The following is an 18,681-nucleotide window of genomic DNA, read 5'->3' on the forward strand; positions in this document are numbered from 1 at the left end:
ACAATCACATTCAGAAAATGATGTAGCAGTATTGGAGAAAGAGGGGTTAAAGTAAAATGTTGATAAGTGCAGATAAATAAGAACAAGACAATCCCTCATGTAACTTCCTAAGACAGAAATGATAGGTCATCCCTTAGTATCCATAGTGGGTTGGTTCCAGGACTGTTGCTAGATCTGGAGACTATTTACAAATATTTACAAATATTGAGTGCTAGAGTGTGCAGCTATGTTGGTAAACACTTTTCAGGTATCATCTCATTCCGTCCTTGTAACGTTCTTCAGAGTGGATGATATTATTCCATTTTATAGGTGAAGAAACTGAAACACTTCAAGATAATAGCAGCTGAGCTGGCTGCACTGTAATGTTTGTATGGTAATAACTCAGATATAGGTTTACTTTTCGCTCATATTTTAACAGCCCATGTACAGGTGTCCCAAGTCAATGGCAGCTCCCTGCCATGTGGTAGGTAGGTTAGCATTCCATGTTCTTTCCATTATGTTAAGCTCTGTCCTTCCTTTGGGCTTGTGGTTGAGATTGGGCTGCTGTGCCCAGGGGAAAGCATGTGGAACACGCTGTCTTAGAGGCCTCTGTCTCTTCCCTTCACATTCCAGTGGTGAAAAATCTATCACAATGCCATCGACTGCAAAGGGAACCAGGAGATGTAATCTGTCTAGGTGCCCGGGAGGAAGAGAATGAATGTGGATAGAGTTTCATGTCTGCCTCGGATACCTCAGTGCACAGCCAGCTGTGTCTGCCTTAGACTTGACTGAAGGTCACAGAGCCATTCTGCTACAAAAACCAGCTCTCATACTCTAAACATCATGTGCTGCCCTTTCTACTGCTGTAGTCCCATGTTTCTAAAGAGGCAAAGTTTCTTTCCTTTTTTTAAAAAATTTATTTATGTGAAAGGCAGAGCATCAGAGAGAGTGAGAGAGAAAGATATCCTCCATCTGCTGTTTTACTCCCCAGAAGGCCTCAACAGCCAGGGCTGGGCCAGACTGAAGCCAGGAGCCAGAAACTCCATCCAGGTCTCCTGTGTGGATGTAAGGGGCTCAAGCACTTGGGCCATCATCTGCCATCTTTACAGGTGCACTAACAGGAAACTGGATTGGAGGTGGATCAGCTGGGACTCAACCAGCAGTCTGATATAGAATGCTGGCATTGTGAGCATTGACTTAACCTGCTGTGCCACAACGCCGGCTCCAAGGTGAATTTTCTAGTTCAAAATTCTGCTAAAGTAAATGATGACATGTTTCTAATAACCGATTGGCAGGTTTTTGCTCATTATTAAAAGCGCATAGCTGGGGAACCTCCGGGCAGTGGCACCCGTTGTCAAGCGCAGGCTCTTCCCTTTTCCACCCCCTTCCCCGCAGCCTCCATGTGGCTCTTTTCCTGCCCACTGAGATGGCGCTCGCTCCCGCAGAGCAGCATCTCAGACATGTCGAAAGACGTTTTGATCCCTAAAATAATGAGAGAGAAGGCCAAAGAGAAGTGTTCTGAACTAGTTCAAGATTTTACCAAATGTTGCAAGAAATCTAGAATCCTATGGTAGTAAAATGTCGGAAGGAAAATTCTGCATTGAAGGAATATCTAACTGCCTACTGTAGTGATCCAGCCTCTTGTGAAGGATGCAGAATGGAATGCCTGAAGGAAAGGGAAGACTTCAGAAAAACCGGAATTCCTACTAAGAAAAGACTAAAGAAACTTCCCACCAGCACGTAGAAAATATTCCAGTGACATTCAGAAACTGGAATAGCTGTGAAAGTCATTTACAATATAAATCACCTAGCATAATGGACTCAACATAAAAATGTTTCATCCTAATTATGAAAAATATTACTTAAAAGACAGATCTTTATTTCAAAGTTCTTATTTATTAAATGAGATAGAAGTAAAAAAAAAAAAACTGCATAGCCACAGGTGGAGATCAATTTTCATGTTATCTGACTTATGTGGATGTATAGTTTCTTTTCTTTCTTTCTTTTTTTTTTTTTTTTTAATTTTTGACAGGCAGAGTGGACAGTGAGAGAGAGACAGAAAGAAAGGTCTTCCTTTTGCCGTTGGTTCACCCTCCAATGGCCGCCGCGGTAGCGCGCTGCGTCCTACGCACCACCACGCTGATCCTATGGCAGGAGCCAGGTGCTTCTCCTGGTCTCCCATGGGGTGCAGGGCCCAAGCACTTGGGCCATCCTCCACTGCACTCCCTGGCCACAGTAGAGAGCTGGCCTGGAAGAGGGGCAACCGGGACAGGATCGGTGCCCCGACCAGGACTAGAACCCAGTATGCCGGCGCCGCAAGGCGGAGGATTAGCTTAGTGAGCCACGGCGCCGGCCCCTTTTTTTTTTTTTTAAGATTTATTTATTTATTTGAAAGGCAGAATTACACAGAGAAGAAGAGGCAGAGAGAGAGGTCTTCCATCTGCTGGTTCACTCCCCAATTGGCTGCAACAGCCAGAGCAGAGCCATTCTGAAGCCAGGAGCTTATTCTGAGTCTCCCACGCAGGTGCAGGGGCCCAAGGACTTGGGTCATCTGCTTTCCTAGGCCATAGCAGAGAGCTGGATTGGAAGTCAAGCAGCCAGGACTCGAACCAGTGCCCATATGAATGCCGGCACTGCAGGCAACAGCTTTACCCCCTAAGCCATAGCGCTGGTGCCTGTAGAGTTTCAGTTTTGCTTCAATTCACATGCAGCAGTTAAATGCCTACGAAATGATTTTTGGTTTCTTTTTCTGAGTTGTGGTAGATTTATTGTAAGATAAGAAGCAAGTCACTGCTCTTCAGATATGTTCAATTATGTGACATTACATACTGGAAATGTGTCTTATCGCTATTATAACATCATACCCAACCCTGGTCACAGGAGAATAGCAGAAAAGTCTCCATCAGCCTCAGTGATGGTTGTTACTTATTACCCAAGCTGCCTGGAGCAGGTGTGGTGGGCATTTTTGAGATGATGTTACCACTCACTTGATTTAGGTCTAGCTTAGAGCCCACCCAGTCCTTAAGTTTCCCCTTACTTCATCTGCTCTAAATGAGGCTTTCCTCCTGAATTTCTTAGGTACTTAGCTGCCTGAAACAATTAAACGAGAAACAGTGACTGGAACCAAAAATGACTTTAGGGAAGTTTATTTATTTTTATTTATTTAAAGGTAGAGCAAGAGGCGGGGGAGGTGGTGGTGGTGGAATTTTCCACCCACTGGTTCACCCCCCAGCTGGGGCTAGGCCAGGCCAAAACTAGGAACTCTGGTTCTCCCATGTGGGTGGCAGCTGTTCTGGTCTTTTCAGGGAGTGAACCAGCAAATGGAAGACTCTCTCTGCCTCTTCCTCTCCCTCTGCAATTCTGACTTTAAAATAAATAAATAAACTCAGTTTTTTCTTAACGATTTTATTTATTTATTTGAGAGAGTTCCAGAGAGAGGAAGAGACAGAGAGAAAGATCTTCCATCCACTGATTCACTCCCTAAATGGCCACAATAGCTAGAGCTAGGCTGATCTGAAGCCAGGAGGCAGGAGCTTCTTCCCAGGCTCCCACGTGGGTACAGAGGCCCAAGGACTTGGGCCATCTTCCATTGCTTTCTCAGGCCAGAGCAGGGAGCTGGATCGGAAGAGGAGCAGCTGGGATTCAAACCGGTATGCATATGTGATGCTAGCACCACAGGCAGAGGCCTAGCCTGCTATGCCACAGCACTGACCCCAACAAATAAATCTTTAAAAAAAAAATAAGTGAAGTAGGCAGGACCCAAACCAGGTACTTTGATATGGGATGTTGATGTCCTAAGCAGTGGCCTTACCCACTAAACCACAATGCCCACACCAGTGATGTTTTTAGAAACAAATATATCAGAAAGCAAAGGTTAGATTTTAGAACCTTTTGTTGAAAATAACTTTTGGAACTGAACTTTGAGATTTAAGAATTAATTAAAAACTACTTGGACCAAAAACTCATTTTACTTTAGATTCTTTAAAAATAAAACATACACACACACAAATAGTATTAGCTAGATCCTCACTAACTTTATTTGGCAGGCTTGGTTTTAAAAGATTTTTGACTTTCCCCCTAATCAGATCATTCTTCAAGGGATGGATATTTGCTAGACTGATTTTTTTTTTAAAAGATGTATTTATTTATTTGAAAGTCAGAGGTACAGAGAGAGAGAAGAGAGGCAGAGAGAGAGAGAGAGAGAAAGGTCTTCCATCCTATGGTTCACTCCCAGTATAAGCTATACTGTATATATACTGTATTATTTGACATATATAAGATATATATAAGCTATACTGTGTATATATATATGTGTGTGTATATGTATATATACATATACACACACATATATATATATAGCCCCAGGTACTCATTTTTTTCAAGGATAATATAATAGTCACTGTGTATTTGTTATCTGTTCCTTTGTTTTGTTTAAAACTTTCCATATACTTTGCCTCTCAATTTGTTTTTAAGGTCCTTAAAAGTAGAAATTACGTGTCTTTTTTTTATGGTTTGTCCTATAACAAGAAACATTAGGCCTTGCACATAATAGGTGGATACAGTAGGTCTGTGACTAATGACAACATTGTTAAATGAATGTGTTTATGAGTTGAATATTTGCAAGTTAGAGATGAAGAGGAAAGGATGTGCTTTATCTTCTAGAAATGGCGAGTTCCAATTCTACATACAGGGAGATGGAAGAAGGAGATCTCCCAACAAGACTAAAGTTATTAGATGACTCGGTTCCTTGTGACAGTCCTTTGTTGATTGCCTATGCTTCCCGGTAGGTTGAACTAAATGTTGTTTATATGAACTAAATATGTTGTTTATGTGAACTAACGTACAGGCATTGTTTTTGTGTCTTAGTCCCCAAAGTTTCACTCATTTGCATATTGGGCAGCTTCTTGTTAGCATATTTATTTGCATTTCTAATAAGCATTGAAGTTGGAGACTAAAGTGTTTTGTTTTGTTTTGCTTTTAAATGCAGGTTGTATGAGAAGTTTGGAGAATCTGCCCTTCGATCCTTGATCAGGTTTTACCCATCCATTTTGCCTTCAGATATCATGCTACTGTGTCACCATCATCCAGCTCAGTTTTTGGCCTATTTAGACAGTCTGGTGAAATCAAGGCCCGAAGATCAGCGGTGAGAAGTGCCTGCTTGCTAACTACTCTTTCTTTTGACAGGGCACTGGGGCTCTTATAAGCAGGTGTGATGTTTTTCCTGTTGACTACCTTTTTGTGGACAATATCTGAACTTTTTGCAGATTGTTCTTAGTTCCAGTTCTTCTCTTTTTAGAGTAATGCTTCATTTCCTGTCTCCCCATGTCCCTGTAAACACCCACACTCTTTTTGTTATTTTAGACTGGTGACTCCCTCCTCTCTGCTTTCTCTGATAAGAGCATATGTGCCACAGGGGTTTTTCTCTTTTTTTGTTTTGTTTTTGTGAATCTTTTGGCATTTCCTTATCTTTTTATTTATTTATTTATTTTTTTGACAGGCAGAGTGGACAGTGAGAGAGACAGACAGAGAGAAAGGTCTTCCTTTACTGTTGGTTCACCCTCTAATGGCCGCTGCGGCTGGCGCACCACACTGATCCGAAGCCAGGAGCCAGGTGCTTCTCCTGGTCTCCCGTGGGGTGCAGGGCCCAAGCACTTGGGCCATCCTCCACTGCCTTCCCGGGCCATAGCAGAGAGCTGGCCTGGAAGAGGAGCAACCGGGACAGAATCCGGCGCCCTGACCAGGACTAGAACCCGGTGTGCCGGCACCACAGGCGGAGGATTAGTCTATTGAGCCACGGTGTCAGCCTGGCATCTCCTTATCTTAAGGCTCAGCTATTCATTTAGAAGACTGTTATTTTCACCAACATTTCTATACATTTGCAGCAGGAGAGTTTTCAAGTTCTTCCATCTGTTCTATTGAACTCTAAATTTTATTCATCCCTCTGACATTTAAAAAATTATTCATTTATTTATTTGAAAGGCAGAGAGACGGCCAACTAGACAGACAGAGCTCCTATCCACTGGTTCACTTTCTGAGTGCCCACCATGGCTAGGGTTGAGCCAGGCTGGAGACAGGAACTCAATCCAGGTCTCCCACATGGGTTACAGAGCCCCAATTGCTTGAGCTATCACCTTCTACATCCCAGCATGTGAATTAGTGGGAAACTGGAGTTGACAGTGGAGCCAGGCCACAAACCCCGGCACTCCAATATGGAACGGGAGCATCACAACAAGGGTCTTAACAGCTAGGTCAAACTCTTGCCCCCACATCCCCGTATTTTATGTTTCCCTTCTTAGCATAAAGATTGGTGACCTTTCTCTCCAACTTTCTCTTAGGTCATTCTTCCTTGAGTCCCTTCTGCAACCAGAGTCTTTAAGATTGGATTGGCTGCTCTTGGCAGTGTCGCACAATGCTCCACCAAGCACAAGTACCATGGATGATGAAGGATACCCCAGGTATGGAAAGAGTCCTCTTCCTAAGGACTAAGCTCCAAAGTTCCTTTGGAGTGGAGACAGTTTATTCACATACGGCACTCAGGGGTCACTTTTGGAATAGCTGTGAAAAAGACTAAGTTGTGGTGGTGGTATGTCGAGTGTACTTCTTAGTGGTTGTGAATATTTGGGTCACAGACCTTATAAGATTCCTTTTAGAAGAGTACACATTAATGCAGCTTTACATATGACTAGAGAGATGATTAAATTGACCCTTGCAGCTCTTTCATGAACCCACAGGGAGAAAAGTGTGTGTGTGTGTGTGTGTACATGTGCGTGCGTGCCAAAAATTTGTCAAGGAATTTCTGCACACAACCTGCTTTAGAATTTACAAAAAAAAAAAAAAAAGAAAGAAAGAAAGAAAGAAAAAGAAGTTCACAAAAACAGGTGCTGGCACTTGTATGAGAAATGTTCCTTGTGTTTCCCTCCAGGAAAACCTTTGTAGAAGCCCTGTAAATGCCTGCCTTGTATGCCCAGGCACAGGCCTGGGAGGATATGCAGTGGCTCTCTGTGAATGATGAGTTATAGGCTTCTCTTTCTTTTGCTCTCAATTGTCTAAAACACCTGACTTTAGAAATGAGTAGGTTATAAAATGCTTTAAAGATATGACAGTGGAATATTATCTCTGTTCTTAGTAGATGCCTAGTAGGCACTTTCTGGAGCTTCTCTCACCCCTAACTTACTGCTGTTTTTTCATTTCACAGGCCTCATTCACACTTGCTTTCCTGGGGTTACAGTCAGCTAATCCTTCTTCTAATCAAACTTCCTGCAGATTTTACAACCAAAGAAAAAATGACTGAAATTTGTAGGTCTTGTGGGTAAGTAAGGATTTTTATAGAAGCTGAAGTTGAAGTTAATGTCCTTGGAGTTAAAGGGCCTGAATTGATGTGCTTTGTCATTTGGAAATTCTCTTTGCTACATTAAAATAAATGTAGCTTTTTGTTTTAACTGACAGAAAAGTAAACATCTGTTTCCTTTTAAATTTTGCACATATTTTTGGTGTGGCAGAAGCTGACCCTTGCTAATTCCTCCCAATGCTCTCTGCCTAGTAGCTCACCACAGTTCTCAGACCTGTGGATGGTGTTTAATTAAGCAGCAGTTATGGTTGATGTGGGATTTCTGGGACAAGATTGACCAGAATGGGCTCAGTGGAAGTGCTGGGGAAGGGCTCAGGGAGAAGGTGAGACTTTGGAGGTAACCCCTGGAGGCTGGGCAGGATTTCTGTCCGTAAAGGAGCCAGGAAGAGGGGGATCAGGTGAGAGAAGCAGGACGAGCAAGGGCCTGAAAAACTGGTGTTGCTTATTATTCACCTCGCACATGAGTCAGTTATTGATTGCCTGGCAATGTCTGATGGCTCCTCTTGGATTATAATCCTTTGTAGAGAGAGACTTGTGTCTGCTGTTTTTTATCTTAGAGTCTAATTTGTGCAGTGAGAGGCACTACATACATACTTGTTCATTAATAATGAGAGAGAACATTGGTCAGGTGATGGGTGATGAGATCATGCTGCATCTTGACAGCTGGTCCAAAGAATTTTGTTATCAGTGGAGACCCTTTTGAACTCTTTGGTCTGAAAATTACATAATTAAAGTGAAAGTTTCTAAAGTCTTTTCCTAAAAAGTCTGGAGAAAGGAAGGCTGGCTAGGAAGCTGTTGCAGTAAGTAGTTCAGGTGTAAGTGAATTGGTGACTGGCAGAACAGCAAAAGGAGCACACGCAAGAGATAGTTCAAAGGAAAATACAGTGGGATTTGTTGATACTGGATATCGCAAATGAAGGCAGGGAAACATCAGAAAAGAGAACTCCCATGGTTTGCATATTTGGAGAAGAAATATGCTACTTTGGTATTGAATCTTAAAGTTTATGAAGTATATAAAGCTTAAAAATGCCTCAGGATTGGTACTTGGTCTCAAATGTCAGTATTTATCATTAGCTTTTGTTATTTTCTTAAATGCCCTAGATCTGTTATCAAATAAAACATTCTGTGACATTGGAAATGTTCTGCACTGTCCAGTATAGTAGCCACCAGCCACATGTGGCTACTGAGTCCTTTTTTGTTTTTTGTTTTGTTTTGTTTAAAGATTTATTTATTTATTTGAGGGCCTGCGCTGTGGCTTAACAGGCTAATCCTCCGCCTTGCGGCGCCAGCACACCGGGTTCTAGTCCCGGTTGGGGCGCTGGATTCTATCCCGGTTCCCCCTCTTCCAGTCCAGCTCTCTGCTGTGGCCCGGGAGTGCAGTGGAGGATGGCCCAAGTGCTTGGGCCCTGCACCCGCATGGGAGACCAGGAGAAGCACCTGGCTCCTGGCTTCGGATCAGCACGATGAGCCATCCGCAGCGGCCATTGGAGGGTGAACCAACGGCAAAAAGGAAGACCTTTCTCTCTGTCCCTCTCTTTCTCACTATCCACTCTGCCTGTCAAAAAAAAAAAAGAAAAGATTTATTTATTTATTTGAATGTCAGAGTTACACTGAGAGAGAAGGAGAGGCAGAAAGAGAGAGAGAGGTCTCCCGTGTGCTGGTTCATTCCCCAAATGGCCACAACAGCTGGAGCTGGGCCAACCCGAAGCCAGGAGCCAGGAGCTTCCTCCAGGTCTCCCCTGTGGGTGCAGGGACCCATGGGCCATCTTCTGCTGCTTTCCCAGGCCATCGATGAAAGCTTGATTGGAAGAGGAGCAGCTGGAACTCGAACTGGCACCCATATGGGACTGAAACCAGTGCTCATATGGGATGCCAGCATTGCAGGTGGCAGCTCCACCCACTACACCACAGTGCCAGCCTCAGCCATTAAGTCCTTAAAATATGGATATACCATCTGAAAAACTAACTTTCACATTTTATAAACTGTTTTTTTATTTTTTTTATTTTTGACAGGCAGAATGGACAGTGAGAGAGAGACAGAGAGAAAGGTCTTCCTTTGCCGTTGGTTCACCCTCCAATGGCCGCTGCGGTAGGCGCGCTGCGGCTGGCGCACCGCGCTGATCCGATGGCAGGAGCCAGGTGCTTCTCCTGGTCTCCCATGGGGTGCAGGGCCCAAGCACTTGGGCCATCCTCCACTACACTCCCAGGCCACAGCAGAGAGCTGGCCTGGAAGAGGGGCAACTGGGACAGTATCGGTGCCCCGACCAGGACTAGAACCCGGTGTGCCGGCGCCGCAAGGCAGAGGATTAGCCTAGTGAGCCGCGGCGCCGGCCACATTTTATAAACTTTTTAAATTCAGCATAAAAAGTGACATGTGGCTGGTGTCTACCATATTGGACCATGCAGCTCCAGATAAATTCACTGCCTTTTATTCCTTTCTTCAACTTTGATTTCTTGAAAGTTTCTGGCCTGGATATCTTACTCTCTGTTTGGAGCTGGAGAGAAGACGAGAGGCCTTCACCAACATTGTGTGTCTGAATGATATGAGCCTGATGGAAGGGGACAATGGTATGTGAATCCCACTGCTTACTTTTGGCTGTAGTATTTTACAAGTCACTCCAGACTTTTCAGTAAAGAAATATAGTGGGGGCTGGTGCTGTGGTGTAGTGGGTAAAGCCGCTGCCTGCAGTGTCAGCATCCCATATGGGTGCCAGTTCGAGTCCCGGCTGCTCCACTTCTGATACAGCTCTCTGCTATGGCCTGGGAAAGCAGTAGAAGATGGCCTGAGTGCTTAGGCCCCTGCACCCATGTGGGAGACTCAGAGGAGGCTTCTGGCTCCTGGCTTTGGATCAGCGCAGCTCTGGCCATTGCAGCCATCTGGGGAATGAACCAGTGGATGGAAGACCTCTCTCTGTCTCACTCTGCCTCTGCCTCTCTGTAACTCTGCCTTTCAAATAAATAAATAAATCTTTAAAAGAAAATATATATGTATAGCGAACAGTTAAATGATCATATATTTAATTCTAGCTACTTGTCAGATTTGCAGAGGATTTTATCTGTACTATTTGGTTTATTTTGAAATCACAATTAATTATAAACTACAGGCAACTTAATAATTGATTAACATAACATAATTAATTAACATAACATAACATAATTAATTAAATAACATAATTAATTAACAACTACAGAACAGAGTAGCTACGCTGTTCTGATCAAGTGGCTGCTAATGTGCATCCTGGGGAGCAGCAGCTCACGTACTTGGCTCGCTGTGACCCACGTGGGAGACCTGGGCTGAGTTTCAGGCTCCTGGCTTCAGCCTGGCCCAGCCCTAGCTATTGTAGGCATTTGGAAAGTGAACCAGCAGATCAAAGATCTCTCTCTGTGTCTCTCTTTGCTTTTCAAATAAAATGAAAATAAGTAAATAAAATCTAAACAAAAATAAATAGTCAGCTATCTAAGTCTTCACAGGTGTTTTGATACTTAAATTTTTTAATGTATTTATTTAATCTGTTTGAAAGGCAGGGAGACAGAGAAAGAAACAGAGAGATCTTCCATCTTTTGATTCACTTCTCAAATGCCCACAACAGCCAAGGCTAGGCCAGGACAAAGCCAGGAGCCTGGAACTCAGTCCAGTGTTCCACAAGGGTGGCAGGGACCAAGCACTTGAGCAATCACTTGCTACCTCCCAGATTACACATTAACAAGAACTGGAATGGAGAGCAGAGATGGGACTGCTATGGGACACTGGTGTCTTTTTTTTTTTTTTTTAGATATTTATTTATTTATTTAAAAGGCAAAGTTGCAGAGAGGCAGAGGCAGAGAGAGAGAAATCTTCCATCTGCTGGTGCACTCCACAAATGGCCACAATGACCGGAACTAGGCCATTCCGAAGCCAGGAGCCAGGAGCTTCTTCCGGGTCTCCCTTGTGGATACAGGGGCCCAAGGACTTAGACCATCTTCTACTGCTCTCCCAGGCCATAACAGAGAGTGGGACTGGAAGTGAAGAAGCTGGGATTCAAACCAGCACTGGGATGCCAGCACTGCAGGCAGTACCTTTACACACTATGGCACAGTGCCAGCCCCAGAGGCAGGTGTTTTAAATGGTGGCTTAACCACTGTGTCAAATGCCAGCCTGCCTGTTCCATCCCCCCAAAGAAAAAATTTTCATCAATCCAATTCAGATCAACAGTCGGGGGGCCACGACTTTGATGTACTACATCTGAAGTCTGAGAGTCCATTCTGCACTCAGATGGGTGGTCCTGGTGTGCTTTGTGTGTGCTGTCTTCATCTCAGTGCAGAGCCGCCAACTGCGTGACGTCAGCGTCCTTCACCCGGCAGCAGAAGGAGCCACCGTCCTTTGTAGGCCCTGTGCAGCCTCTGGGCGTGGGAAAAGGACAGTCAGACAGAGCAAGGCCAGTTGACTTTGGAGGGTTAGCTTCTGGTGTCACAGCTGAGGTCACCTTGGTTTTAGAAGGGAAGCAAGCAGGCCAGGCAATTTTGGAGGACTCTCCTATATATACTTTAGAAAATACAACCAGAAAAATTAGCTATAAATTGTTTATATTTTAAAAGTTACAATATGATATGTTTGTTATGGAAAAATATAAAAAAATTCAGGAAGTACTAAGGAAATAAATATCACCTAAAATCTTCCTCACCCAGATAAGAGTGCTCCTAAACCTTCTGTTTGTGTAATAATAATATTAAGAATAAGCATCTGGTCTATTAAACAAGAGTCTTTTCTAGATACTTCTGATGACACATACCAGCTGCTGTCTAAGGTGTGTTGATTTGATTGCCAAATGCAAATTATGTGTCTTCCTTCTCTGAATGCATAATGAAATCCAGATTCTGAAGCTGGTCCTGAAGCCTGGCCCGCTGAGCTCATCCTCACCGCCCACTACCACCTTTGTGCCCCTTTGGTTTTTTAGAAACTCCTCAGCTCCGCTGGTGCTTCCCTGTGTCCTCAGATCCTCCTTGCTTCCCCCTTCCCTTCCCAGTGGCCCCTGCTCCACCGCTGTGCATTGTGTGGCCCACCTGCAGGCAGCCTCTCAGCTCTGCTCATCTTCCAGCTTCTGCTTCAATGCCACTTCCTCCTGGAGCCCTTCTCACGTCCGCAAACCAAACCAGCCGTTCTCTCTAATGGTTCCTTGTTCTTTTCCATCATGGTTCTTTTTTTTTTTTTTGACAGGCAGAGTGGACAGTGAGAGAGAGAGACAGAGAGAAAGGTCTTCCTTTGCCGTTGGTTCACCCTCCAATGGCCGCCGCAGCTTGCGTGCTGTGGCCGGCGCTCTGCAGCCAGCACACCGCGCTGATCCGAAGGCAGGAGCCAGGTGCTTCTCCTGGTCTCCCATGGGGTGCAGGGCCCAAGCACTTGGGCCATCCTCCACTGCACTCCCTGGCCACAGCAGAGAGCTGGCCTGGAAGAGGGGCAACCGGGACAGAATCCGGCGCCCCGACCGGGACTAGAACCCGGGGTGCCGGTGCCGCAAGGTGGAGGATTAGCCTAGTGAGCTGCGGCGCCGGCTCCATCATGGTTCTTAGCACGGATACGAAATGCATATTTATATGTGTGTTTAATTTCTGTCACCTTTGCCAGACTGTAAGCTCCGCGGGGTGCAGGGAGTGTGCCTGCTTGGTTCATCAGTGCATATCTAGCTCCTGGCACAGAGTTTGCAGTGGGTAATTACTGAGTGAAAGCGTTCGCAAGCTAATTTCATGGCTTCTCTTTAGTTATTGTGAACCATTTATCCCGTGAACGTTTAGAAAACAACTTTGGTGTTAGGGCGATGAGATGATGCTATTGAATACCTTTATGTTTTAATACGGAGTGCTTTCACAGATGGCTTGGAGCTGTCCTGTTGCAGGCGGTGTGCTGAGCCGTCAGGGCCAATGCCGATTCTGTGCACTGTGTAGGTTGGATCCCAGAGACTACGGAGGAATGGAAGCTGCTTCTCCATCTCGTACGGAACAAGAGCACAAGGCAAGCCCCCGAGGAGTCGCTAAATGGGAGCCTCAGCGATGGGCCTTCCCCCATGAACGTGGAGAACGTGGCACTCCTCTTAGCCAAGGCCATGGGCCCAGACCGGGCCTGGTCACTGCTGCAGGAATGTGGTCTGGCCTCTGAATTGTCGGAAAAGTTCACCAGAACCTGTGATATCCTGAGGATTGCCGAGAAAAGACAGAGGTAATACAGTCTGTCCCGCTCTCCCCTCAGTGCTTGAGACTGTAGAGCCCCACCCAGTGGGAGAGGCAGATGGGAGTGTAGGCACCGTCCAGCCCCGAGCCCTTACTGACAGGTGAGGAGACAGAGACTCACCCGGTGATCGAGCTGACTAAGGAAAGAGGCTAAAGTAATAGTTCGTTCAGCGTCATGACCAAGACCCCGGGTTAACGTGAGTACCCACGTCTGAAGTGGACTCGATCCTGTAAGAATATTATTGGTGCTTGACATCTCATTGTCTCAGTCAAGTATTTTTTTTATTGTGACAAATACACAGTAAATAGACTTGGCCATCTTAGCCAGTCAGTACCGTTAAGTGCTGCTGGGCAGCCAGTCTCCAGAACTCTTTCCACACTCGATAAACAGCAACTCCTCCGGCCTCCTCCCCCGGCGCTGGCAGCCTCCACTGTGCTTTCTGTTTCTGTGAAGCTGACGTTCTGCCTGCCTCGCCTAAATCATACGTATTTGTCTTTCGTGTGACTGGTGCATTTGACTTACCATGATGCCCTCAAATCATCCGTGGCGTAGCGGGTGTCAGAATTTGCCAGAAACATTTTGTTTTGGGTTGCTGCCACTTCGTGGCTTTTGTGCTGTAATGCTGGCATATGAACATCTCTTTGAGACCCTGCTTTCAGTTCTTTTGGGTGTATACTCAGAAGTGATAGTGCTGGACCCTATGGTAATCTTTTAATTTTTTGCCGAGGCATCATGATGTGTCCCATAGAGACTGCTGCACCTTCTTAGGTTCCTACCAGTTTCTCCCCACGCTTGCCAACACTTTTTTTTTTTTTTGACAGACAGAGTGGACAGTGAGAGAGAGACAGAGAGAAAGGTCTTCCTTTTTGCCATTGGTTCACCCTCCAATGGCTGCTGCGGCTGGTGCATCTCGCCAATCCGAAGCCAGGAGCCAGGTGCTTCTCCTGGTCTCCCATGCGGGTGCAGGGCCCAAGGACTTGGGCCATCCTCCACTGCCTTCCTGGGCCATAGCAGAGAGCTGGCCTGGAAGAGGGGCAACCGGGATAGACTCCGGCGCCCCAGCCGGGACTAGAACCCGGTGTGCCGGCGCCGCAAGGCGGAGGATTAGCCTGTTAAGCCACGGCGCCAGCCAACACTTCTTTTTTATACACTAACTACCTAGTGAGTATGGAGTAACCTCATTGTGGTTTTGAGTTCCATTTTCCAAAGGATAACTGGTGCTGAGCATCTTTTCCTATGCCTGGTGACCATTTGTATATCATCTTTGGAGAAATACCTATGCAAGTCCTCTGTCCATTTGTTTTTTGTGTTTATTTTCATCTACTTGAAAGGCAGAGTGAGAGATTGAGAGAGTGAGTGAAAGAGATCTTCCATCTACTGACTTACTCCCCAAATGCCTGTAAGTAGCCAGGCCATCTGGGTTTCCCACACGGGTTACCGGAGCCCACGCACTTGATCCGTCATCTGCTCCCTCCAGGATGCCTTAGCAGGAGCTGAATTGAACCATCACGCCAGTGTGGGTGGGGTGGCTTAACCTCTGCACCACACCCCTCCCTCTCTGTCCATTTTAAAATCAGAATTATTTGATGATTATTATTTTTGTTGTAGGAGTTATTTTAGATTCTGAGTGTTCACCCCTTATAAGGTATATAATAACTATTTTCTCCCACTCTGGGAGTTGGCTTTTCACTCTGTTGATTGTGGTTTTGATGCACAGTCAGTCAAACTTTGGAATCCTCCAGGTCTTTGTGGGTTGTAAGTTTTTTGTGAAGAATGAACAGTCGCACCTCAATTTGCTTGTTTCCTTTCTTTGGGATTGCAGGGCCTTGATACAAAGCATGCTCGAAAAATGTGATCGGTTTCTGTGGTCTCAGCAGGCCTAGTGGAAGAAGATTCGGCAGGATTTCCTGACATCTTGGGAAGGCTGGAGTCATGCTCCTCAACCTTCTGGATGCGTCTGTTACAGAAAGGAAGGCACCACCACACCCCTGCCACGTTTTTAGGGCCCCTTTTTCCAGTGTCTGTAGCCTTGCCATTTGTGGCTCTGGGACCTCAACAGTTACCAACCACGGTTGGATTTTGAAAGGAGTGTGAATATTCACAGCTGTGTAGTATTTATTCTGAACTCCAGTGTGACTTGCTGTCACTCGTGGTCTGGGGGAATTCTTGTCCTACTGTGTCCCTTGCATTAGTCACGGGAAGGCAGCTAATGCTATTGACTGGAGTTGAATTCTTGTTTTATCTTGTCTAGGGCCATGTAGAAATTACTGAAGTAGGACTTGGTATAATGGAATTCACATGTAAAACAAGCGAAGCACTGAAGTTTCAAATTATATTTAAATAAAATGGTCTCCTATCTAAGTTGAACTAATTTAATGTTTCCCCCCAGTATTTGACATTTTGTAATCTGAACCAGTATAGAACTGACTGATTAATTACTGGACATGTGTTATCTCTAATGATTCTCAAAAGAATCGTGCACTTTAAAAGATTATTTTTAAAAAGCCACAATAAAAGCTGAGTGCCAATAAAGGCTGTGTAAGTGCGTGTGCAGTTTAAGCTGACTGTCGTTTGTCAGGCTCCTTTACTTTACTTTTCTTTTAAAGATTTATTTATTTATTTGAAAGTTAGAGTTACACAGAGAGAGGAGAGGCAGACAGAGGTCCTCCATCCTATGGTTCACTCTCCAACTGGCCGCAACAGCCGGAGCTGTGCCAATCCGAAGCCAGGAGTCAGGAGCCTCTTCTGGGTCTCCCACATGGGTGCAGGGGCCCAAGGACTTGGGCCATCTTCTACTGCTTTCCCAGGCTATAGCAGAGAGCTGGATCGGAAGTGGAGCATCCAGGTCTTGAGCAGGTGGCCACATGGGATGATGGTGCTTCAGGCCAGGGCATTAACCCGCTGCTCCACAGCACGGGCCCCAGGCTCCTGTACTTTAATCTAGCGTGTTATATTCACTGTAAGTGTAAAATCTGATTCAAGTTTTCTTTGGAACAGAATGTATAAAGGGGCTCATCATGAGCAATTTGCAGGGAGATGAGGGGTAAACTCACTGTGCAGAAGGCCAAGAGCTGTATTTCATTAATGACACAACCAGAGAACATGGGCACGTACTTAACGTGACAACGAGGATCTGATGTGACCAGATGGGCTGAAGAGATCTTCCAGGAAAGGAGGTTTTGCAGAGCTGATTGGAATTTTGGGAAGCGTGGACAACCTTCCCACTTGGATCAGCCGAGTTTGGCTATATTGGATTTTGTTGACTGAGCTTGGGCTGATACGGCATGAGGGCCCTTCTCTCCCTGTCAGCTTTGGTCCTTAGGTGGTGACAAAAACAGGGCCCAGAGGAAAAACCTCATGACAAGCAGACAGCAAGAACTGGCAGGATTGTGCAATCATTTCCTGACAGACCAGCTCAGGGCACAGTAATCCTCATTTGCCAAAGGGTACAGAGAGAAATTTCTAGCATAAGCAACAAAAACATGACTTGAATTTACTTTCCAAGTCAAACAAACAAAAAAATCCCCTGAAATATGTAAGCTTGGATAGTCTATTTGAATATTAGGCAGTGTTTTCGAAAAGAACCTGTATGTGTCAGTTACCTAAAAATTCCACACAGACTGATTCACGGTTGCCCCACTTTGCCGTGTCTCGGGGCCTGACCCCTGTTCAGCAGTGCTGCTGGGCGGCGGAGTGGCCGAGAGTTTGCGTTCTGAGGCAGACTGCCAAGGATTTGAGCATCTGTTTCTTTCCCTAAGTGAACTTGAGGAAGGCAGGTTTTTCACTAAGTGGTTGCTTTCGCCTGTGGAAAATGAGAATCATGGTAGCACTCGTCCTGAGGAGCTCAGGGACTCCGCACGACTGAAGCCTGTGGCACAGCCTCTGGCACACAAGCGTGGAGCACAGAGCTGTGACGCGGTGAACAGGCCGTAATGTCAGCTGTCGTGCGCGAGGTTTGGGATGTCACCGCTTCACCTGGCAGCGATCACGTCCGCAGACATTGGGTTCACATGAGCCGGTGAGCGGGGAGACCAAGGCTGCCAGGGCTAATTTCCTAGTGCGTGTGGAGTCTGTCCCTGTCCTGCTCAAGGCTCAGACCTTGCGATGAACCTTGCCTCTTCCCCTTCCTTTAGCTTTCTAAGTCCTAAGTAAATCAACTCTCTGCTGTTTGGCTGTTCCATTAGAGATTTTCCCCCGTCTCCGTTCCCAGCCCACTACTTCTTTCCTAGACCATTGCTGCAGGTCCAGTGACCTTTCAGTCCTCACCCCTAAACACCGACCTCCCCCTGCCACCAGACAATCAGCACGCCAGCATGCAGATGACCTGGAGCATCACCCGGCTAGGGGGTCACAAACCTGTACACACCAAAACACCGCAGTGGCTTGTTCAAATACACGTCCCAGGGGTCCTGTCCCCGGCCCAGGATCGAGGAACTAACTTTAACTTCCCTCCACTTGCTGCTCACTCCCCGATCCTGTTCCTAGCTTTAGATAATAGCCTTATCCTCGTTTACAGATAGGCCGAGGCCTCTGGGGAAGTGACTGTCTTGGTCTCATGGGAAGTTAACTGTAGATCCACTGCCAGGATCCTTGTCCATGGTAGGCACCGCCTTAATTACACGCTGTCGATAAGAACTCCCAGCGGCTCCCTTCGCTCTCAGAATCAAGTCCAAACCTTTGAGCCTCAACTTTCTCTTTCTTTCTTTCTTTCTTTCTTTCTTTCTTTCTTTCTTTCTTTCTTTCTTTCTTTCTTTCTTTCTTCTTTCTTTCTTCTTTCTTTCTTTCTTTCTTTCTTTCTTTCTTTCTTTCTTTCTTTCTTTCTTTCTTTTTTTTTTTAGATTTATCTGTTTGAAGGGGACAATGATAGAGAAGGAGAGATAGATCTTCTGTCCACTGATGCGTTCCCCAAATGGACCCAGCAGGCAAGGTTGAGCCAGGCTGAAATAGGAGCCTGGAACTCTATCTGGATCTCCCACATGGGTGGCAGGGGGCCATCGTATGCAGCTTTTCCAAGTGCATTAACAGGGAGCTGGCTCAGATGCAGAGCAGCCAAGACTTGAACTGGTGCTCAGGTATGGGATGCCAGCATCACAGACAGCGGCTTAACTTGCTGCACCACGATGCCAGCTCCTTGAGCTTCATTTTTTTTTTT

The 18,681-nt window shown here is 45.7% G+C and overlaps 1 protein-coding gene and 1 pseudogene across 6 annotated transcripts in view; both read left to right on the forward strand.

Annotated features, from left to right (window-relative positions):
- The window catches only part of HPS5 (HPS5 biogenesis of lysosomal organelles complex 2 subunit 2), a 51,035-nt gene extending 34,958 nt beyond the window's left edge, over nucleotides 1–16,077 (forward strand). For 5 of the 6 annotated variants that reach the window (XM_062196402.1, XM_062196403.1, XM_062196401.1 and 2 more), the window contains 7 exons: nucleotides 4,642–4,762; nucleotides 4,967–5,122; nucleotides 6,315–6,434; nucleotides 7,175–7,288; nucleotides 9,789–9,895; nucleotides 13,247–13,517; nucleotides 15,352–16,077. In XM_062196402.1, the coding sequence (XP_062052386.1) occupies nucleotides 4,642–4,762; nucleotides 4,967–5,122; nucleotides 6,315–6,434; nucleotides 7,175–7,288; nucleotides 9,789–9,895; nucleotides 13,247–13,517; nucleotides 15,352–15,412 (950 nt within the window). In that variant the 3' untranslated portion in view covers nucleotides 15,413–16,077. The remainder of the gene's footprint in view (nucleotides 1–4,641; nucleotides 4,763–4,966; nucleotides 5,123–6,314; nucleotides 6,435–7,174; nucleotides 7,289–9,788; nucleotides 9,896–13,246; nucleotides 13,518–15,351) is intronic. The other variant, XR_009866372.1, reaches the window with a different exon arrangement.
- On the forward strand, nucleotides 872–1,796 carry LOC133764408 (COX assembly mitochondrial protein homolog; annotated as a pseudogene).
- Nucleotides 16,078–18,681: the final 2,604 nt, after the last annotated feature.

This window comes from Lepus europaeus, chromosome 7 (assembly GCF_033115175.1).
Source record: "Lepus europaeus isolate LE1 chromosome 7, mLepTim1.pri, whole genome shotgun sequence".
NCBI classification, from domain to species: domain Eukaryota; kingdom Metazoa; phylum Chordata; class Mammalia; order Lagomorpha; family Leporidae; genus Lepus; species Lepus europaeus.